This window comes from Mya arenaria, chromosome 8 (assembly GCF_026914265.1).
Source record: "Mya arenaria isolate MELC-2E11 chromosome 8, ASM2691426v1".
In the NCBI taxonomy this organism is placed as follows: domain Eukaryota; kingdom Metazoa; phylum Mollusca; class Bivalvia; order Myida; family Myidae; genus Mya; species Mya arenaria.
The window spans coordinates 22266509-22291226 of record NC_069129.1 but is presented as its reverse complement, the minus strand read 5'-3'; the positions used below and the strand labels follow the sequence as shown (position 1 = coordinate 22291226).

Genomic DNA, 24718 nt, shown 5'->3' with positions numbered 1-24718 from the left:
GAAAATGATTTGTATAAAATATTCCATCAATGCAGTACAATATAGCTCACCTTTGCACCTCCAGCAAGAAGGGCCTCTACAAATCCCTGTCCTATTCCCGAAATACCTCCAGTCACCAACGCAACTTTACCGCTTATTTGCATTCTTATATTTTCACGAGAAAATTATAAAAACATCTTTGGTCTGATATTATTCTTTTTCAGTAAAATGATACATTAAGGAAACTCAACACATACACCACTTTGTTCGTAAATGTTTTTAACGGACGGTATATCTACAGTAGATACGCTCAACAGTTTCACACTTGTAGTGTTTAAAAGTTTGGTTTGATTACGAGCTAATATCCCCACGAACTATAGAATAATCCAATTTCCAATTTCTTTAACCATAGCATTCAACCGATCAAGAAAGTTTTCTCTAGTGTTTAAATAAAATATTAACGGATATTCCGCTTTAATCAGCAGAAGAAGATTTCCTAAGTCAAAATACTGTAACTATGTCCATCATAGCTTATATATATATTCATTGTTTAAAGGGCTTTAACAGGAATGATACCCAAAATATTTAAAAATCCGACCTTGCATCTCATAATGAAGTAGCTAGCATAAAAGACAAAGCAAGCTAGTTCACATCGAATCGAATTATTATCTCTTACCTCGTATTGGCTGTCGGCAGCTCGTCAGCTGTAGGTAAATATACCTCTTTCACATCTAGGATGTATTTAGCCTCATACGTAAATGATTGACTCCTAAATACCTATACTTATTTCACGTTTACCATTGCAAACGAATAAAATCAAATATTTAAACTGTTATATAAACATTCATTTAGGGTCGTTATATAAATGAATATTTTAAATTGGTTTATAAATTAAACCCATTTTAATACGGCTTTTATTGATAGATTGCATTTTTCAACTTGCTTCCTTTTTGATTTTCCCCATGCTGAACAACTGACGGTTTCTAACGTATAAAAGAACACTTGTCTTCAGTACAAATTCGTGTAAAATAAAAGCAACAATGAAAATGAAACTGAAGAGATATAACAAAATCGACATCATCTATTATCTAGCAGCTGTTTCAATTTTTTTTATTAAGACATGAAGTTTGGACTTTTAGTTTCAAGACTCAAGACTACCCCGAATTAGAGACTCAAGTCTGACCCCGAATTTGCGCAACAAATACTTTAGCGCGGTCTGAATAATGTGCATTCGTTCCGTATAATGCAAACTGATTAGATTCTGTGTATCGTGTTACACCCTTTTGATGCCGGCGTACTTCTAAAACATTCCATGTATACCGCGCACAAACAATGGGAAATGGGTTTAACTTTAATATAGGCCGAGAGTACGTCCACTAATTACATCTCTTTTCAGTACCGGTTTAAGACGAATGTTCATTAAGGTCGATACATTTTTGCAATATTTTACAAACCAAAATAAACATTTTTTCGATGAAATATTGATTGTATTGAAATTTACAACAAAAGTGTCATACATGTGTTTACCTTTGTCCCTTCTGCCAACAAGGCCCTTGCAAATCCTCTTCCTAAACCTATGGCACCGCCCGTTATCAAAGCGATGCTACGGGCAATATGCATGTTTATTTTACTTTAAATTTTATCCGGTTTTTAAGGAAAATGGCTAAAACCACCAATATCATTCACAGCTCATACAAGGTATGTCTGGAAACAGCATTTCTTTTACCATCAAGGCTGATATTGACTTCACAACACACTGAAAACACTGTTAATAAAACCAACAAGTATTTGTATAAATCCGATCTTCTGCTTTCAGTGATGAGGTAAATACCAAAATTTTCACGAGAAATATATTTGTGACATTAAATATAGCACAACGTCATTTAAACTTGTCTTAATATATCTCATTCACAAAATGCAACTTCCATTGAAATACTTAGTTGATTTTAAGCAATGGATAATAATCACATTAAATAGTACAATACATACTACATGGATTAACGTTTGGATCCCGACCAAATGTCAGGTCATTCAAAAGGCTATATTGTAATAAATAAAATGCGAATAGAAGTATTGCAAAGTATTTTGATAGAGTATTTGATTGTTTTATTACAGAGCTTGGAGCATTTAAGAATACATTATTAAGCATAATTGATTAAATAGGTAAGTCATTTTCTCAAATGAAATCAAGCTTTGACCATTATCTAGGAGACCAAAGGTCTCAATTTAATTCATATTAGCAAATTTAAGTACATTTAGACAGAAGCTTTTCGATTATTTCTCACACTCCAAGTCTGACACTATTCAAACAAACGTAAACGAGCCTCTTCAAAATATTTCAGTTCAAAAAACATTTTTTGAAATTACCCGTCACTTTATATTTTAAAATAAGTCGGCAGCCTTTAGTGATTTTGATAAGAGAGATCATGTGATTTAGAAGCTGTAGACAATACATTAACTCTTCCAACATTTCTCCTTTAAACATCTATCACTCCCACTTTTAGCCCCTTGCCTCAACCATCCCATCTTCCTATTACCTTTTTAACCCTCCCTCTTTATCTTCTCCCTTCCCTCATTTCTATCTACGTCCGCCTGTATCTTTTTACTTTTGCCTCTCTTTTACTCCCTGATCTCTACATTTTTCCCCTTTGCATCCCCTCTCTATGTCTTATCCTCTCCTTGGCATCCTCTCTCTATGTCTTATCCTCTCCTTCGCATCCCCACTCGCTTTCTTATCCTCTCCTTCGCATCCCCTCTCCATTTCTTATCCTCTCCTTCGCATCCCCACTTCATTTTGTATCATCTCCTTCGCATCCCGTCTCGATTTCTTATTATCTCCTTTGCATCCAATCCCCGTTTCTTATCTTCTCCTTCGCCTTTCCCCTCCATTTCTTATCCTTTCCTTTGCATCCCCTCTCCATTTCTTATCCTCTCCTTTGCATCCCCTATCCATTTCCTATCCCCTCCTTTGCATCCCCTATCCATTTCCTATCATCTCCTTTGCATCCCCTCTCCATTTCTTACTCTCTACTTAACATCCCTTCTCCATTTTTATCCTCTCCTTCGCATCCCTTCTCCATTTGTTATCCTTTCCTCTGCATCCCCTCTCCATTTCCTATCGTCTCCTTCGCAACCCAACTCCATTTTTATCGCCTCCTTCGCATCCCCTATCCATTTCTTATCTTCTCCTTAGCATCCCCTCTCTCTCCATTTCTCATCCTCTCCTCGGCACCCCCTCTCCATTTCTTATCCTCTCCTTCGCATCCCTTCTCCATTTGTTATCCTCTCCTTTGCATCCCCTCTCCATTTCCTATCGTCTCCTTCGCAACCCAACTCCATTTTTATCGTCTCCTTCGCATCCCCTCTCCATTTCTTATCTTCTCCTTAGCATCCCCTCTCTCTCCATTTCTCACCCTCTCCTCGGCACCCACTCTCCATTTCTTACCCTCTCCTCGGCATCCCCTCTCCATTTCTTATCCTCTCCTCGGCATCCCCTCTTAATTTCTTATCCTTTCCTCCGCATCCCCTCTCCATTTCGTATCCTCCGTCCCTTTCTATTTGTCTCATCCCTATCCCTCCTCTTTCCCAGTATCTCTTAATTCCTCTCTCCCACTCATTAATTTATCTCACCCTTCTTCACGCCCTAGATTTCTCCATCTCTATATCCTCTCCTTTCAGTCCTTATCCTTTCGCCATGGTATTTATAGTTATTTTGCTGTATGATAATTATGTGACGAGTCTTACTGAATAACAACGAAGGGCATTTGTTATGCTGAAATTCATTATTTATATTACATACATGTACACCGCTTCAAACCAATATGTTTTTTTAAATAATATGTTGGAGCTCGGAATATCATTTGTTTTGATTAATAAGCTTATTTATCTTCTAATAGAAACTTATTGCTCACAAAAAAGCTAAATGATCAAATCATTTAAAGGGGCTGTTAAATTAATTATTGATGAAATAGCAAAAACAAAGAGAAAATTGTCTAAACTGACATAAACTTGGTATCGATGTGAACAATGCATTGAAACTTACTAACTGAAGTACCACATAGTTTACAAATAGTTTTTTTTTCGCAGTTTTTAGGTATTTTCCATTACAAAAGATTACTGGGTATGTCTACCTAGTAGAATTAATTCCTTATGCGTGATTGGCTAGTCGATGTAATCACGTGATATTACCAAGTTGGATATATAGCTGAAATATTCTAACCGCTAAGGCTAAGCCTTCGTAGCACAGTGCATACAACACTGAACTGGAATTTTGGCGACCCCGGTTCGAACCCGGTCTCCGACTCGATTGGTTTTTACATTTTGGTATTTTTTTACAATTATGATATCAAAGAGTAAAACATTTTATTAAATAATTGTCCTGAGATTCGTTACAGAAAAAAACCTTTTTTGGAAAAAATTCTAACCAAAAATGTCGAAACAATGACTTTACTATCATATTGAAACAGTTGCATAGAAGTTATTTATTAATGTTTATTAACAATACGAAAAAAGGAAAAAAAAATATTATAAAAGAATGAAGAGGGTTATTCGAAACGAATGCAGATGTGCCTAAGAAAAAATCACAACAATAACAAAAAAATCAACATCCCTCCAACCCCCCAGAAAAAACCCCAGCAACAACAAAACAAAACAAACCCGCAAGAGACCAATTGATTTCACTTATAATTTCTAGGGGATATGGATTTCCAAGGCAGTGATAATTGGACAATTTCGTCTGCCAACAAAGCCAGAAAGGAAATGAGGAGGAAATAGTTCTCAAGTCAGCCATATGAGTATTTCAGCTTTCGTCACATTCGAGCTGAATGGCCGGTTAGAATAAAATGTCACCAATTCCAACGAATATTAACTTTGTTAACAAAGGCCGTGTTACGTCTACATGAAATGACGATTAGTGTATACTCGTGATATAAGTACCGTTTTTTGTTGTTGATTTTTTGCTGTGATCTGCGGTCTTGACGGATACGTGTTTATACATCGAACTCGACGGGATACAGGTCACCAGAAAAGCGTCCTATCATAATATCCCCTATATATAAGCATCATGTATTTATGATGGTTTGTTGAGTAAAAAGTTGTTGTGCCCCGCTAATGGAAATTAATTATCTAGTAAAGCAAAATAATAAAAATCACAAAAAAGCCAACAAACTTTAAATACTAAGTTTTGGCGCGAATGCCACTATTATATTGGAAAGCGAATATTACCGATCCGCTTAAAACTGACATAATAAAACTAAATTATTGACAAAATGGACATTTAGCGATTGTCTGAACATCTGAGGCTTTTTATTGATTATCAGAATCAATACAGCGATTCATTTGGTGGTAGAGTCAGTGTAGAAGACACTTCAATATATCATAGCTGCAGCGAAGGAAGTGATAATTCTACTAACATATCTGCCTACAATTATACTGGAGAGCAAATGAGGAGAAAACAATTACCAAGTCAGCGAGACATAATTGTCTGGGAGATAAATGCCATACAATCCAAATTAAAAAAATACATCAAGAACAACAACATTTGTTTCAAAGAAATATGGTCTGAAGCTCAATGAAAGTTTGGTCTCAGCACGAAAGTGTAACAAAACTTGGTGTATTCACGTAGTTTTAAAGTCTCTCACTGATATTTCATTTCGATGACAGTTAATCCAAAAAGTGCTACAGTTTTTTTATTTATTAAAAAGTATACTGTATCCATCACACAGTACTTGCCATGTACTTATTTGAACAACTATTCCAATGCTAGCATTCGGCTTAAGTCATCCAAATTAAACAGTGAAACTATCATTCCTCTGCAAAATGATGTTTTCTTTGTCAATGTCTCATGTAAATATTAAGTATAAATTAAAAACCCTCTTATCCAAACTCTTAACAAAAATTTAACATTGTGACAGGCAGCCTTTTCATATAACGCATGGAATTAAAATCTTCAATGTCTGACCCTATAAAAAATGATCTAATCCCTTTAAACCAATCCAACCAGCAACTGTTTCTATATCCGCCTTGTGACAGTAAATGTTTTACTTTGCAACTATTGTGCTTTAAGATTCAGGTAAGATTATTCTGTAGTACAAGATAGAAAGAAAAGCATGTCCGAACACCGCAAACACACCTCTAAGAAGATCAAATGATCCAATTCATTGACATTGAAGTATCTTTTATATTAACATGTCATTGTATTCATTTTGTGAAGGATTCGAAGTAAGATTGGATAGATTATGAAACTGTATATGGGTATGTCATAAATCTAAGGCGCAAATGTAAATACGCAAAGAGCCAAAGAGTCTTACATTTTTTGAAAAGCAACCTTTATCAATATATTAATTTAACATCGAATTTGACAGAAAGGTTGCATCAGTACTCTAACCAGTAACATTGTCGTATTCGACGTGTACATAAACAGCCTGTTTGATGCGAAATGAATTTGGTAACTTATTACTACCAAATAATATGTTTGAACAATTTTAGGATCGTAATATATCACCACCTTTAAATATTTCATTTTAAGTCATTGACACATCACTTTTTGCCGAAAAAAAACTGATTGATATTCAACAAATGCACGTCTTCTTGTTAAAAAGAAATTGGTTTAATTTAATTCATATCTGTACAAAGAATGTACCATTGTTTAGATAACAACAACTAACGACATGATATTGTAAACATGAACGTGCAATGTATTAAAGTAGTATCAACACGACCTTTTCATGAAATGTTAAATGATTTAGCGTACAAACTATGCAATGAAACCCAATCAAATTACACAGTGTTTCACGTTAAATATGAACTACATTTGAAGCAAAGTAATTAAATCGAAACTATAATTGAAAATTCAGATTCAGGACAACAACAAAATGTAATATATGCAACACATTATATATCATATATCAGTCCGTATGTTGTAAACAGAAATACACACATTTATGGTCAAACATATAACATTAAAAATAAAAAAAATATAATATACATATATATTCTAGCAGACTAGACCAATTAGGAGCAATGAAGATGAATACAACAAAATTATGATAAAACAGGCTTGGTTTTGGTCAGACACCTCTTTAACATCAATGGAATAACGGTAACTAAAACGCTGCCAAATCCCCTTAGCAGCTACCGTCAGTTTTAGATGTTTCAAAATGCAATTACGGATATTTAAACCATATATCAATGCAATATAGCTCACCTTTGCACCTCCAGCAAGAAGGGCCTCTACAAATCCCTGTCCTATTCCCGAAACACCACCAGTCACCAACGCAATTTTACTGGCTATTTGCATTCTTAGATTTCCGCGGGAAAATCATGAAAGTATTCTCATTCTGACATTATTCCATTTCAGTAAAATGCTACATTTAAAAAGCTCAACCATACAACACTCTTTTTGTTCATTCTTCTTACGGACAGTCTATCTATAGTAGTTACACTCAAAGTCACACTCTTGTAGTGCATTCAAGTTTGTTTGTGTTACGAGCTAATATCCTCTTGAAATATTGACAGACGATCCGTAGATACGCTTAAAAGTCACACACCTGTAGTGTTTAAAAGTTAGTTTTGGTTACGAGCTAATATCCTCATAAAGAATTGAAAAATGCATATATCTATATCTTCCAACAGAGTATTTTATAAATCGACAAACTGTTTGCAAGTGTTTGAGTATATAATGATAACAGATTTCTCATAAATCAGCAGAATAAGTACTCTTCAGTAATGAAACAGTAATTATGTACGTTATAAATAAGATATGCTTTCTCTGTTTAACAGCGCTTTAACAAAAATGATATTCAAACTATCATAAAATACCACCTTGTATATCAGAATCATGATATTGGCCTAAAAGACAAAGCAAACTAGATCACAACCAATCGAATGATTCTCTGATCATTCTTTTCTGATTTGTTGCCGGCAGCTCGTCAGCTGTAGGTAAATATACCTTTTACACATCTAGGTTTTATTTTACCACAAACGTAAATGATTGACTCCTACATTGTCATCTCTATATTTATATCACGTTTATCATTGCAAAATCAAATATTTAAACTTGTTCAACATTCAATAGGAATGTTATATAAAAATAATATTTATAGTTGGTTTATAAAGTAATCCCAAACCGGATTTATCAATTTACTGTTTTCTTTATTTTATGTAATGCACAACAGTATTTTACAAAATAAATTCGTGTTAAATGCATACGATAGAATAAAAATAATGAATCTGAAACTGAAAAAAACAAAACAAAATCGACACTATTAGCAGTTTAAAGATAATTTAAGATATGAAGTATTGACGACTCCAAACGCAGACTAAATACCTAAATGCATATGGAGAGAGTAAAAGAATAGCCCCATTCCCATTGTGAACCGAATACAAGATGAGTTTAGTGTTTTAAACTTTTTGAGCTCAGTGATTATGGAGCGAGTAACCCCTTCCCAATAATATACCGATTATTCATTTTCTACCCTAATATGGCGCAATGAATAATAACATACGGTATGAATAATCTGCATGCGAACCGAATAGCGCTAAAATGATGAGTTTCTGCGTACCATTTAACACATGTTTGAGTCCAGATTACTCCGGAAACCTCCCTTGTATACAGCGTTTTAAAAGGGGGGAGGGGTTCAACGTCAATTTAGGCCGAGAGTACGTCCACTAATTACATCTATTTTCAGTACCAATTTAAGACGAATGTTCTATAAGGTCGTTTAATATTTGCAAAAGTTAAAGATGCACTCTTACTCCCAAATAAGATTTACCACGATTAATATAATTGCTTTAATAAACCAAAACAGATTTTTATTAAGGAAACCGAAAACTTGAAAGAAAGATGAAGAAAACACGGTATTTCCACCTTATGATACGATTGTATATCGCAGTAAATCTTTTAGCATTCACCAATCATTTAAGGTTTTCGCGTTTACAGCTATTAAAACACGGTTACAATCTTGTTATCAGTAATTGATATGTTCCATAAATGTATTATTTAGTAAATGGCTTAAGGTATATCACTCAAATTGTATGTTTGTTATACATGTGTATGTATTGATTTTGAATAAGAGTGTCACAGACACGAAAGAAACAATTCATCGATAATATTTGAGTGTATTGAAATTCACAACAATAGTATCATACATGTGCTAACCTTTGACCCTTCTGACAATAAAGCCCTTGCAAATCCTCTTCCTAATCCTATGGCCCGCCCGTTATCAGAGCGATGTTAAGGACAGTATGCATGTTTATATCATTTCAACCTTGCTCCGATGTTTTTTTTGGAAAATATCTATAACCACTAATAGTATAAACAGTTCGTACACATTTTGTTTGGAAATAACATTTCTTTTTTATCAAGGTAAATAGTGACTGGACAACAAACTGCAAACACTGTTAATTTAGCTAACAAAGAATTGTATAGTTCCGATATTCTAGATCCAGAGAGTAAAATAAATATATTTGTGACATTAAATCAAGGAAAAATATATTCAAACTAACTTCTTAATATATCGCAAACGAAAACCAAATTCCATTTAAATACTTCGTTGATTTTAAGGAAAGGATAATAATTATAATGGATAATACAATACAAAGTACACGGAGTTACGTTTGGAATCCGATCAAAAACAAAGTCATTCAAAAGGTTTCACTGTAATAATTAAAATGCCAATAGAAGTATTGCAAAGTATTTTAATGGAGCATTTGATTGCTTTATTACAGAGATTGGAGCATTTCAGAAGTCCTTTTCAAGTATTATTGATTAAAAAAGGTAAGACATCTTCTGACATGAATTAAAGCTATGACCATTATCTAGGAGACGAGAGCTTTTACAATAATACATAATTTATAACATAAGCTTCATGTATGATCGCTAGGTTCAGCTTAAAGGAAAAGTGATTACAAAGTATGAATGAGATTTTATTACATTGATTTTTGACACATTATGTTAGATAAGTAATCCTATATTTACCATCTTTTTTCAAAACTGGAATAAGCTTCATACATGGTAGCTAGGGTCAGCTAAAAGGAAAACCTATCAAGTGATTAAAGAGTATGAGTTACATTGATTTTTGACACATTATGTTAGATAAGTTATGCTATATTTTTATCAAAAACAGGAATAAGCCTAATACTTAGCGAAACGATACAAATTAGATTTATTTCTCAGGTTTGCTACACGATGTTACGTGTTTCACAGCGTTATAATGAAGGTAATGCTGTGATTTGATTTTAATGGAATTGCTTGGCACAGATACCGTCAAACTATCTGCCCAAAGCGTTTGCCTATAGTTGTCGGCATATTTCTTCGATTTAGAGTCTTTTTCTTTTGCTTTATATTTTTAATCCACGTTCCGTTTGTTTATTACAACCATTTGGCTTCGAAAAAAGAATATATATTCAGCTGAAAGAATGTCTTTATTAGGAACACACGATTGTTCCCATCGTTAAATGATTATCATGGTGACAGGGATTTTTCAAATGTCCTGGAACAAATGATGTAAAACCGCATGAGGACATCAAATCAGTGGTAATGTATTTTCCAGAGTTCAAACAGATATGACCCAAACTATACCAAACATAACCAGTTAGCCTATCAAAAGCTCGGGTGGGGGGATGTGTGAAGGTTCGTTCCCAAGAAGGGGAACGTGCTAACGGTCTCTCATACTGTACACTAGTACTAGGTGCCTGTCCATGAAACGTGACTAATATTAAAGTCCTCTAATAGGAATGATATCCAGCTTTGGTGTAATATGACCTGAAATACATTAAGGGACATTTATCTTTAACTATTTTATTTCTCCTTTTAACGATTTTGCATATAATAACAATGCATTACAGCAGTTTGAAGATGTCTAAAAATCTCGAAAGGAAGGCCTAAATAGATCAAAGGTCAACAACTTCGATTTGATCGAGAAGTGTTGGTACAAAAACATGCCAGGTAATGTATCCAAACGGAAAGTTGCATCGAAAACATGCAGCCTACATGCAGAGAACCCTCCAATCGTTCAATAGAAACCAGAATTCTTACCTAAACATGCGTCCCAAAAATCTCAACACAATACTACGGTCTAAACGTGCACGCTCTTATATAGCAAGGGTTCTTCAATGTTAGCTTGTTGTTATCTATTACTTAACCGTACAAGTAAAAATCCATAATTTACAATTGTATGTGTAATTGCTTGTAACAGCCAAGATATCAATGCACTATGACACATTCGAGTGGATTATAATGCCGCCTGTTCTTCTCTGTTCATGCTCTCAACACGAACATCTTTGATAAACGAACCTCACGTAAAAACCGTAAAAAATAATTAAAACTTTTATGTACATGTTTTTGGAAAACAAGGCACAATCCATCAAAAGACAAATGAGTTAAAGGGCTAATTTAATAGAAATATATGATAATAATATCATGAGGTAAGGTTATAACTTGAGGCTATTCATTCAATCAGAAGTATTTTAATCCTTTCAATCCCCTTCAATCTTTTTTTAGGCGATTATTTGAAATATTACATCGGAAACTACAGGAACAAACTGGTGTAACCGCAATGCATATGTTTTATTGGCAATATTTTGGATAATTGCTCATATACACTCACAAACAGTCGCATTCCCCATATCATATATCCAAAGTATGCATACCCCCACCACAAAACAAACGTGTTCATATTAGTAAACTTACCTTTGCTCTCTCAGTCAAAAGGATCTTAGCAAATTCACATCCCATCCCCGAGCCCCCGCCGGTTATCAACGCAGCTTTACCACTTAGTTCCATCGACCAATGCACGAAAAATAATCGTATGCTTATCTAGATCATATCATTGTATAAGGAAATATTTGTATGTTAATCTAGATCATATCATTGTATAAGGAAATATTTGTATGCTTATCTAGATCATATCATTGTATAAGGAAATATTGTATGCTTATCTAGATCATATCATTGTATAAGAGAATATTTGTATGCTTATCTAGATCATATCATTGTATAAGAGTTTTTTCCCCTTTTTTCAAATTAATTTTAATTGGAATACAACTTCACGAAATAACTTAAAGTTAAATATTAGACACAGACATGTTCTTTATATCGTGCATCCCTATTAGATGTTGTCTGCATGTCTTTTTGTACTAGAACTATTCGTTTTGTCAATGTTTTGTCGCATTTCCCACATCAAATATATCCCCAATACGAAGAAGCTCCTTTTAACTGATACACAACGGCTTCACGTTCATTGTTAGAATGTGATGCATTTATAAACGGAAATTTAACACTTAGAATTGCAAAGTTTGGAATAGTCTACAACTTGGGTTAAAACGTACTTCTCCAACTCAAATCAATTCTTTATAGCAGGTGGTTAATTTGCTTTAATAGCGAGGTTATTTGAAGAGTTTCTAACTATCTGTGCTTAATCAAACACACATGTTTGTGTTAGACTGAGTATGTAGTTTATCTTATGAATGTTGTTTATATAAAACATTCTATCTTCTATTCGAATACTTCTTGAAGAAGGTCTGATTTAGGTTATCTATTATCTTAATACCAATCATGTCACTAATTCACTAACATTTGATATAGCAGGATTTTTTTGTCATTTCTTTAAACATGTTAAGTATAGCCAAAACTATTTTTTCTTATATTTAAAGAACAACATTGCGTTTAACACTATTTTCATTCATTATCAACTATCGTTATTTTATTTTAATTCAGAAAATAGTAAAATATAACGAACTTTTGCAAGAACTTATACAATACATATATTCTTTACAATTTGATCCTACTAAGATCAAACTATTTTCACATATTCCAATATTATCCACCAGGTATTTGCTGTTTCTAGTGTGATTAAGACAGCAATTGGTCTTGATATTGATATACAATCCAAGAAACCTGTGCTTGGCAAATATTTTTTTTCTCTGTAAAAGTAGAGCAACTATACTTATTCTAAGAAACCTTGATGGGAATAAGATTTCATATTGATAACATATTTAATTTCTCATGACATGAATAAGAATATTTGACTATTAAGTGTCAAAATAGAGCACATGCTACTCTTTCCTTTTCAACCCAAATTTTGCATAGCAATTAATATTACCGGTAATTAGAAACTGCATACCTAATCATGCCTAGAGGCGTTAATACTTATGCGAAAAACTACAGGAACAAGCTCGGTAGCCAAAAGTTTAAACATAAACCCTGTTTAATGACACTGGGTAAACGCCAAAGACAATGAGCACAAAAACAAAAATCACAAACTAAAAACATGGAAACACAGCACAAACAACACAGTGCATATATTCTATATAAAAAAACTAGGTATGTTTATGAAGTTTACACTTCAAAATTGTTTCTCTAACATTCTTTACATGTATACTTATACAAACATTACAATTTGGGCTGAACTAAGGATGTCATTGGAGAGGCCGTTGAACAACATCGTCAGCAGCCATGATACTCAATTTCGTTTACTTTATAAAAACCATGGACAATTGACTGAGAGCATCTGTTTTACTGAATATGCATGAGACAGGGGAGACAACTCTTCTTGCAATGAATTTGCTTCTCTGTAGTGTAAGTTATCTCCATGGCTGAGTGGTCTTGACTGAAAAATATTGTATTGAAAAGGTGGCCGAACTTCGCCAGAAATTTTTCTAAGGGAAAGCATCTGGTACCTTGGGGAACTAATGAATCTGCCTCATTAAGTATTCATGCCTACGAGATTACCGTAGCCGTGAATCGGGGGTATTAAACGATAGTTGAACAGTTGTTGCCATGTTTGTACGGAACGATTCTATAAGTAAAATTTTGAATAAAAATAATCGCCTAGCCTGTGAATTTATATAGTTCAAGAAAACTTATGAGAGAGTATCTATTATACACTCTAGGTTAACGTGATGCGTATTCAAGGATTCTATTCCCCATTGTACGCATTATCATACACAATTCACTGCTAACTATTTGAAAAAACAACAACTAAAATTTGATGATTATAAATATTATTATTACCTTTTAAGTTTTATTATTCTGCCTATTATGATATCATTGCTTGTATGGATATTATAATGTATTAAAATTTGTTTTTTAAAAGTATGTGCTAAATATTGAACGTTGAATCATAGAGCCCTGTACACCGCGTGCCTAAAATGGGGCCTTCAGCCGCAATACTTTCCCAGAGGTATTTTCACCGATCGCACCTCTTTCATTACCAGTTCAACACGAATGCTCCATAAATTTATTACAAATACTCGAGGTTCTTTTACAGGTTAGTTATGAATAGTGTGCATATAGCGAAGGTATTCGTAAATTATTTGGCTACTGGGCATGTCAAAGTAAGTTATGTTGTATTATGCAGCCAACCGTCCCCCCCCCCCTTTACGAAAGGTTTACCTCTCTGGTTATATGTAAGAACTAACCTTTCACAATTTTCCAGAGAAGTCTGGGCAAACTCTTGCCCAACTGAAATGGCGTCGGTAGTGATCAGCTTATCTTTACGACTTAATCCAATCATTTTTATTTTCCTAGCAAATAATTCATTTTCTTAATATTTCCAAACACTTGACCAAGTTTTAATTCAACTGTGTTTACATACTTCAAATAATTTAAATTGTTACTTGTCATCCAATGTTGACTCTTTAACTAACACCTTATTTTTATTGACTCTTTTAAGAGCTTCACATTGCTAGAATGAAGTTACTTCAGCAATGGTCATTGGAGATCTACATGGTCATAATAAGTCTAGATATAATATTTAGTTGAATCTGACATTGTTTATATAACTGAAGTTATCTTTGCTTTGTCAAAAAATGTTAAAATATTTCATTTTTTTAAGTTTAAAAGGTGGGATTATAATGGAATGATATAGTTTCCATTTTATCACTTCATGAAATTCAAACCTTCTAATAAGCTTTCTTCCCGGTGGTACTTACGACATATTTCACATAAACAGAAAAGCTCTGTGCAATGAAATGTTAAGTATTACTTGAAAAGTATAACATTAATATTTGCCACTTATGCAAGTTGAATTATATTTTAATAGGGTGCTATATTCGCCATGTGAATCAAATAGAATACTGGAATAAGCCTAGTATTAAACAAAATATATTTCAAAACTAAAATCTGATATTATTCCGAATTTCTCAGTTTCGTTACACGATGTTACATTGCTTGTCAACCAGATAACGAAACTTATGCTGTGATAGAGATTTAGTCATAATCTTGGTACACATACTACAGAACTACCCCAATCACGTGCACCTTTGATTTACTGAGCAATTTAAATGGATTTTCGATTAAAAAATTTATTTTCATTTTTTTTTACTTTTTCGAAAATCACGATTCAATTATTTGCTTTAATTAATTTCATTTTGTAGTTTGAATGAAAATCCAAAATACTACTCAGAAATAATGACTTTAAAAGGACAACATTTTCTTTGTCACGCGATTGTCATGGTGACACCGATGAAAGTTCCAATTGGACATCAGATGCACACCAAACGTTACTGCCATATGGCGATATGTAAGGACCAAACTGACCAAAAACATACATGACATTGTATGAACACAGTCATTCGTCCAGTATCCAAACAAATATAACATGATCCAAAGCAGCGCACACACGTTATCATTCGTTGAGCAGTAAATTTAAGTCTTAAGTGAAACCGTGTAGGAAATCAGTTCAGGATTGAAAGGTTTAAAGAAAAAAACTAGTATAATAATAAATTATATGAGCACTTAAAAATAAGAGGTAAATAATGTGGTTCAGTTGTAGGGATGAAAACCTTGATAATGCACTTTATGGCTTCACGTACCAACATATTTAAATAGCTTATAAAGCACTTTTCAACGATGACCTTTTGCCATCCATTTTAAAATCTAAAAAATGTGGCCACCGAATATTTAACTACATTTTCAGGTTTCATGAAAATCTTAAATTTATTTAAATCAGCTAAATACCTCTTTAAAAATGTTTTCTTTCATATATCAAAGTGTCTATTATCAGCGGTAATTGGCATATCAATGCAATGCGACAAGGTATGAACATGATTAATGACTATGTCATAGAACATGATATTGCATAAAACGATGATTCTCAAATATACTGTACAACAATTCATTAATGAGACATTTGAATAAAAAGGCTCTTACACTTGACCTATTATTTTCATGTTCGTCTACTGAATATCAAAGTGTCTATGACAATGGTGCGAAAAAAGTCCAAAATTCATTAATTTATGTTGAACTGCTTGAAAGGTCTATGCAAGTTTTTTCTTTCGTATCAAGAGTCAGTCATTAATGTAATATGACCAGGTGTGATGCTGGCTTATACTTTCAATTTTATTATTTTTGAAAAATGATAGGACGAGTTTAAGGTTATGTGCATACAAACTAGTCGTAACGATCAGTGAACTCGTTTTCAAGTGAACTCGTGTTTCACTAACCACTCAAAGGCGAAACTCCTATTATTATAAGTATTATTGATTAAAAAGGTAAGACATTTTCTCACATGAATTTTAGGTATGAGCATTATCTAGAAGACGAAAGCTTTTACAATAATTATAAAAGCAAATGTAAGTATATTGGTTGTAGTTATAACTAGCTCAGCCAAAAGGAAAACCTTTCAGGTGATTACCTAGTATAAATTAGATTTTATTACATTGATATTTGACACATTATGCTGGATATGTTAGGCTATAATTACCATTTTCACCAAACAAAGGAATAAGCCGAATACTTAGTGAAACGATTAAAATCAGATTTATCTCTCAGTTTCGCTACACGATGTTACATTGTTTCACAGCGTTATAATGAAGGTAATGCTGTGATGTGATTTTAATGATATTGCTTGGCACAGATACCGTCAAACTATCTGCTAAAAGCGTTTGCCCATAATTTATGGCATACTATTTCGATTTAGAGTTTTATTTTTGTTATTTTTTAAAATCCACTTTACATTTGTTTATAACAACCTTATGGCTTCTAATATAAATGAGGAAAACACAAACAGCTGGAGGAATGACTAAACACATTGATTGTTAATGTTCCCATTGCCACGTGATTTTATGTAGACAGGGATTTTTCAAATATTCATGAATAGAGACCGTAAAAAACAAATGAGGAAACGTGTTGAAATCAGTGGCAATGTTTCTTCCAGCAATTGAACAAATAGGACCCAAATCAAACATAACTTATTAGCCTATCAAAATGTTTTGGTTTTGATCCTCATACAATACATTATGTATTGGTTTCAGTCCATGAAGCGTGACTAATATCACAGTAATTTGATAGGAATGAACTCCAGCTTTGGTGTCATATGACCTGAAATACATTTAGTGACATTTAACCTAAAAATATTAATTCTTTCTTCAGAATTATCAAAAAGGTCACTTGTTTTAACGATTTTGCATAAAATAAATATGCATTACTGCAGGTTGAAGATGTCAGAAAATCTCGAAAGGCCTTAATAGCTCAATTTTCGATTTGATCGAAGTGTTGAGCACAAAAAAGCATAGCAAGAAAAGTACTGAAACGAAAAGGTGCAACAAAACATGCATAGTTGTTTTATGCTAGATCGTTGGCAGAAGTGACCGATCAAATAAATCTGAAGGAAAAACAAATAAGGTAAATTTCACTAAATGTATTTCAGGCCATATATATATGCCATTAAAGCTTAAGTTCATTTCTATCATAGGACTGTGACTTATATAAGGTTTTAGCTGTCTATATATTTGAAAAATAATACCGAATAAGTAACATTGAAACATACTGTGCAATACAATTGAACAATACTCAATATTATCAGAATGCCGCTTGGCAATATTTCTGCACATATATGTCGCAACGCAGAAGTAAGAACACTTAACTGGCATGGTGTAAATGTGCATGCTCGTATACAGCAAGTATTCTCCAACGTTAGCTTGATGTTATCTATTACTTAACCCTATTAATAATGCAACTGAATATTTAATATGTGCGATTCAAAATCCAAAATTTACGATTTTATGTGTAATTACTTGACAGCAATTTATTTAATCATATAATTTAATTATAAAATGACAAAGTACAGCCAAGATATCAATGCAATATGACACATTCGAGTTGATTATAATGACGCCTGCTCCTCACTGTGCATACTTTCAACACGACCATATTTGATAAACGAACCTTACGTAAAGAAGCTGTTATGTACATGTTGGAAGACAAAGCACAATCCGTAAAATAGGCATATTAGTTCAAAGGCTTTTATTAGAAATATATGATAATAATATCTTAAGGTATGGTTATAACCTAAGGCTATTCATCGAATCAAAAGTATTTTGGTCCTTCAGTCGCCTTCAATGTTTATTGAGGCGATTCTTTGAAATATTACATCGAAATCTGCAGGAACAAGCCGACAACACAGTAGCAAACCCAGCAGTTAACTCGCACACGCCCAATGTATTTGTTTTATTGGCAATTATGTGGATAAATGCTTAGATAAATTTACAAAGAGTCGCATTAACCACATTATATATCCACAGTATGTACACTTTCATCACAATTCAAACGTGTTTATATTAGTTAAACTTACCTTTGCTCTCTCAGTCAGAAGGATCTTAGCAAATTCACATCCCATCCCCGACGCCCCGCCGGTTATCAACGCAACTTTACCACTTAATTCCATCGTCCAATGCACGAAAAATAATCGTATGCTTATCTAGATTAAGTCATTGTATAAGTGTTTTGTTTTGGGTTTACTCCTTTTTTCAAATTCATTTTCATCCAAATACAACTTCACGAAATAACTTTAAGTTAAATATTAGACACAGACACGCCTTTGTATAAATCGTAAACACCAATTTTATTTAATGCATGTCTTTTTGTCCATTAACTATTCGTTTAGTCAATGTTTGGGGTCGCAATTCCCACATCAAATATATCCTCAATACAAGAATCTATTTTCAACAGATAAACGACGGCTTCACGTTCATTGTTAGAATGTGATGCATTTATAGATATAAATTTGACAATTAGAATTGCAGAGTTTGGAATAGTCTACAACTTGGGTTAAAACGTACGTCTCCAACTCCAATCAATTCTTTATAGAAGGTGGTTAATTTGCTTTAATAGCGAGGTTATTTGAAGAGTTTCTATCTGTCTGTGCTTAATCAAACACACATGTTTGTATGAGCCTGAGTATGTAGTTTATCTTATGAATGTTGTTTATATGAAACATTCTATCTGTTATTCGAATACTTGAAGAAGGTCTGATTTAGGTTATCTATTAACTTAATATCAACCATGTCACTGATTAAGCTAACATTTGATGTAGCAGGATTTCTTTGTCATTTCTTTAAACATGTTAAGTATAGTCCAAATATTTTTTTCTTATTTTTAACGAACAACAGCGCATTTATCATTATATTTATTCATAATCAACTATCGTTATTCATATTTTATTCAGGAAAATAGTCGAATATATAAGAAATATTGCAAGAACTCCATTAAATACACACATTCTTTACAATTTGATGATACTAAATTCAAACGTATGTGTAATATAATATCTAAGATATCTAAGAAACCTGCTCTTGGAAAATCATTTTTCTTGGTAAAAGTAGAGCAACTATACATATTCTAAGAAACCTTGATGGTAATTAGATATCATATTGATAAAACATTTAATTTCTGACATGAATCAGAATATTTGACTATTAAGTGTCAAAATAGAGCACATAATACCCTTTCATTTTCTACCCAAATTTTGCAATAATCGTCTAGCCTGTGAATTTATATAGATGTTTTACTACAGTATCTACCATATTATACACTCTAGGTTTACGTGGTACGTATTCAAAGGATTCTATTCCCCATTGAACGCATTATTGTAAACAATTCAATGCTTACTATACAAAAAAAACACAACTAAAATATGTTTATCACAACTGATTATTTCTTTTAAGTTTCATTGGTTTACCTTTTATGGTGTCGTTGCTTATATGGATATTATGTTTTAAAATTTTGTTTCAGTTTTCTAAATGAATGTGCTAGATATTGAACGTTGAATCATAGAGCCTTGAGCACCGCGTGCCTCAAATGGGACTTTCAGCCGAAATACTTTCCCAGAGGTATTTTCACCGATAACACCTTTTTCTTTACCAGTTCAACACGAATGTTCCATAAATTCATTACATATTCTCGACGTTCGTTACATGTTAGTTTTGAATAGTGTGCATATAACGAAGGTATTCGTTAATAAATTTGGCTACTGGGCGTGTCAATGTAAGTTATGTTGTATTATGTTCTATGTCTTTGGCGTTTACCCAGTGCCATTAAACCGGGTTTACGTTTAAACTTTTTGCTACTGAGCTAGTTTCTGTAGCTTTTCGCATACATATTTATGCAGCAAACCGCTCCTCCCGTTTACGAAATGTTTACCTGTCGTGTTAAATGTAACACCTACCCTTTCACATTTATTTTCCTAGCAAATAATTGATATAATTCCTATTTTTTAATATTTCCAAACACTTGACCAAGTTTTAAATCAACTGTGTTTACATTCTTCAAATCCTTTAAATTGTTAACTTGTCATTCAATGTTGACTTTTTAACAAACACCCTCTTTTCATTGACTCTTTTTTAAGTTTTAGAGCTTCACATTGCTAGAATGAAGTCATTTCAGCAATGGTCATTTGAGATCAACATGGTCAAAATAAGTCTAGATATAATTTAAGTTAAAACTTACATTGTTGATATAATTGAAGTTATCTTTGATTTGTCAAAAAAAATAATCATTTCTAAGTTTTAAAGGTGGGATTATAATGGAATGATATAGTTTCCATTTTATCACTTAATGAAATTCAAACCTTCTAATAAGCTTTCCTCCCGGTGGTACTTATAATATATTTCACATTAACACAAGAGCTATGTGCAATGAAATGTTAAGTATTACTTGAAAAGTATAACATTTATATTTGCCACTTATGCAAGTGGAACTTAGGAATATAATAAGTTAAATACCAATTATATTTTAAATGGCTGCTATATTCGCTATGTGAATCAAATAGAATACTGGAAGAAGCCTAGTATTTAGCAAAATATATACCAATATCAAAATTGCTATGACAATAGTGCGATAAAATCCAGAATTCATTAATTTATGTTTAACTGCTTGAGAGGTCTTTGCAAATGTTTTCTTTCGTATATAGTAATCTGTTATTAATGTAATATGACAAGGCTTGATACTGGCTTATATTTTCAAAACAAATGATGGGACGAGTTTTAGGTTTTGTGCATATAACCTAGTTTTACCCTCGGTGTACTCGTTTTCAAGTGAAATCGTGTTTTACTGACCGCTCCAGGGCGAAAATCCTATTATTTGTTGGTCAAGCTATTTGATGGGCTTGTGGTCTTATTGTGGTGTTTGTACGTTTGTTGTTGTTTGAGCCCATATCCTGCGCCTATTTTTAGAACGAACCTTAAATTATAACATTATCTGAAACAACTTAAAAGGATTTTGTGAATGACATTTAATAATAATATGTCATTAAGTTTGGAAAAGCTTACAACTTTGGTATAAAGCATACTCCTCCAACTAAATTCATTAAACTATAGCTGAAGATTTACTTTCTTTTTCTGCTTAATTAAACACACACGTTTTGTTTAAGAATTATTAAGTAGTCTCTCTTATGTTTATTTTGAATATAACATTTCTTCTGTTCAAAAACATGAAAGAGTTCTGATTTTGGTTAAGTATTTACTGACTATTTTTAAAAGCGAAACAACTTTTTTTCTGCTCAAATAAACACACACGTTTTGTATAAGAATTAGTAACTAGTGTTTATTTTAGATATAACATTTCTTCTGTTCAAATACATGAAAGGGGTCTGATTTTGGTAAAGTATTTACTCACTTTTTTAAATCATCAATCATTCCATTGTTTGCGTTAACTATTGATGTCGCCTACATTGGTTGTTATCCGTTCCAATGTTTCCAGTTTCTTCAGAAATATGTTCTATTTTTATATAAAAAGCGATATGATACTGAGCGTATGTATAAAGTACAAATCAGTTCAAGTTGTTGCCGAGATTAATTTTTTTCAAGTATCTCTAAATATTGAGTGTCTATAGAAAAAGTAGAAAAGGCAAGTTTATACTGAACGTTACAGAGACAAGCCCAATAATCAAGCTCCACAGTGAGATCTAACTTTCTGTACCTGCCAGCCGTGTTGTCTACTAAATTTTATCAATGACGATATTGCGATAAGTGTTTTATGCTTCTTGTTTGTAGCGTTGTGTCTCTTGTTTGCTTTCTGTTGATCCTTGATCCTCTGAACAAAGTCTTCATACTGGTCTTGTCCTTATATCTTTCATTACACCTACCCATTTCCTTTCCCATATCCTACAGTGAAAATACAGCACGCCGTATTTAAAATTACATATAGCTACTGTTGTTTACCAAACCCATATCAGCATAGTAGCATGTATTGAGTGCAACCATTTACAGACCGATGTAATTAAAGCCTTTTTAACATTAGTTTTCAGAAACGTATTATATCTCCGAAATATAAGATTGAAAAAATTCTGATTTGTCTTTAGATTGATGAAAATGCAATAAACTATTAATGTCATTGATTTATGACGTCAAGTCCGATATGGTTATTCCGGGAAATGTCGTGTAAAATCTAGGTGCAGTTTCGTTAGTTTAAACTTAGAGCGGTGCGTTTATACATGGAAATATTCAAAGGAGACTTATAATGAAAAAGACCCACATTTATCATTCAAAATAGCAAAGGGTTTCTCTCCTTAACGAAGGGTATTCATGTTTCATGTTCATCATAATATAAAGTAAATATTAATTGTGTGACCCTCATTAATTTCACACATTTGCCAGGAGTGTTTTGGTAAACCCTCGCCCCATTTCTGAGGCTCCGCCAGTATTAAGTGCAACTTTACAACCTAAGTTCAGCTTTAAATATTTTAACAGATGGTCAGCATACACCTTAATTTTAATTTTGCCAAATGCTTGACTGATTCACATCAGCTGAGTTTATATTAATTTTTATCATTGGAACTTTAGTATTTTTATTCGATAGTATGTTTTGAACTATATATCAAGACTATCTTTCAATAGTTTTGACCTATAAATCAAGACTGTCTTTCCATACCTGTAAAGGTATGTTTAGTTGTTTCACATTGTTAGAATGCAGTGACTTTATCAGTAGCCATTTGAGATCAACACGGTCAAAGTAAACTTAAATATCCATCAATTTGACATTGTTGAAGTAAGTTGATTAATCACCTGCTTTTGTCAAATTGTTGAGAACCTTTTCTTAAAGCTTACATGGTATTCACGTATGGTAGCTCATGATTCATCAGCTTCAGATAGCGCATCAAGAGATCATATAGTATTAATGATCGCGAAAAAGATGGCCATGGCTAGCTGAGCATACAATGGAAAAATAATACCCAAAAAACATCATACAAATGTCTTACGTTGATAACCGTTCCTTAATTGTGCATGCATTTAATACAAATGTATAATATATGTATAGTATTGAGTAACAAGATTATACTAAATAGCACTTTATAAACTAGGCATTTTAGGTATAAGGCTCTTTAACAGTAAATACCACTCTCATACTATATGACAATAAAGGCTATTTATCCTTTAAAACATGTTTTTGGTACTTCAAACCTCTAAAAACTTCATTTTTGAGATTCTTTGAAACAATACCACGGAAACTATAACGTCTTCAAAGACGAACCAAATATACAGGGTCAGTCTCAAAAGTATTTTGGTCATTTGAAATATTCTTTAGTTTTACTAACAAACAGTAGCATTTTCCACATCAAATTTACCCTGCCTCTCTCCTGCCAAACTATAAACGTCTTTAGATTAGATTAAACTAACCTTTGCTCCCTCTGCCAGAAGGGCCTTAGCAAATCCAAATCCCAAACCTGAGGCCCCGCCAGTTACCAACACACTTCTACCATGTAACTCCATTTTCTGCGCACGATATAAAACCATATATATAATCCAGATTTTTTTAAATAAATTATATAAATTTAAAAGTCTTTAATTTTGTTAAGTTCATTTTCTCTCTTTTTCAAAAGTTCATTTCTTTCAAATACAACTTCACGCATCCACCTTTACGTTTTTATCAAGCTGAAAAATAAACACCGATACGCATTAGTTAAAAAAGAAACCCATAATTAAATGTCAAATTTTCTTTTCTTGATGTTTACTCAGATGCATTCCCCTTTGATCCTTTTACTATTCGTATTCCAAATATGGTCGCCTTTGACCTTTAAATCAGAAACTTCTTTACAGATAAACAGCGGCTTCACGTTCAATGTTAAAATGTAATGAATTTATAATTGGATATTTGACACTAAGAACTACAAAAGGTTTGGAATAGTTTACAACTTTGGTCGAAATAAACTCCCCATCTCAACTCACTTCGCTGTAGCAGATGGTGAATTTGCTTTTAAATGCGAGATAATTTGAAAGGTAGATATCTGTTTGTGCAACAAAAATACTCGGTACATTGTATCTCAGGTATTTACATTTTAGATATAGCATTATCATTACGCACATACTTTTCAACGATTGCCCAAATAGGCTCAAAAATATTAACCTACTCTTGTAAATCACCATCAATCATTCTATTGTTTACGTAAACTAATAAAGGAGCATAGATTTTTTCTACGTTTCGAGTATCGACATAAATATTTTCTACTAATTCTCATAGAACAAG

At 32.8% G+C, this 24718-nt stretch overlaps 1 protein-coding gene across 5 annotated transcripts in view; it reads right to left on the bottom strand.

The window, feature by feature from the left end:
• LOC128243663 (15-hydroxyprostaglandin dehydrogenase [NAD(+)]-like) overlaps positions 1-24399 on the bottom strand; it is a 37330-nt gene extending 12931 nt beyond the window's left edge. Inside the window, exons 1-2 of one of the 5 annotated variants that reach the window (XM_052961549.1) lie at positions 24388-24399; positions 23872-24126 (exon numbers count right to left, since the gene is read on the bottom strand). In XM_052961549.1, the coding sequence (XP_052817509.1) occupies positions 23872-23988 (117 nt within the window). In that variant the 5' untranslated portion in view covers positions 23989-24126; positions 24388-24399. Of the gene's footprint in view, positions 1-50; positions 572-1506; positions 1782-7183; positions 7410-23871 lie in introns of those variants that run through there. The other 4 variants (XM_052961548.1, XM_052961553.1, XM_052961551.1 and 1 more) reach the window with 4 other exon arrangements.
• Positions 24400-24718: the final 319 nt, after the last annotated feature.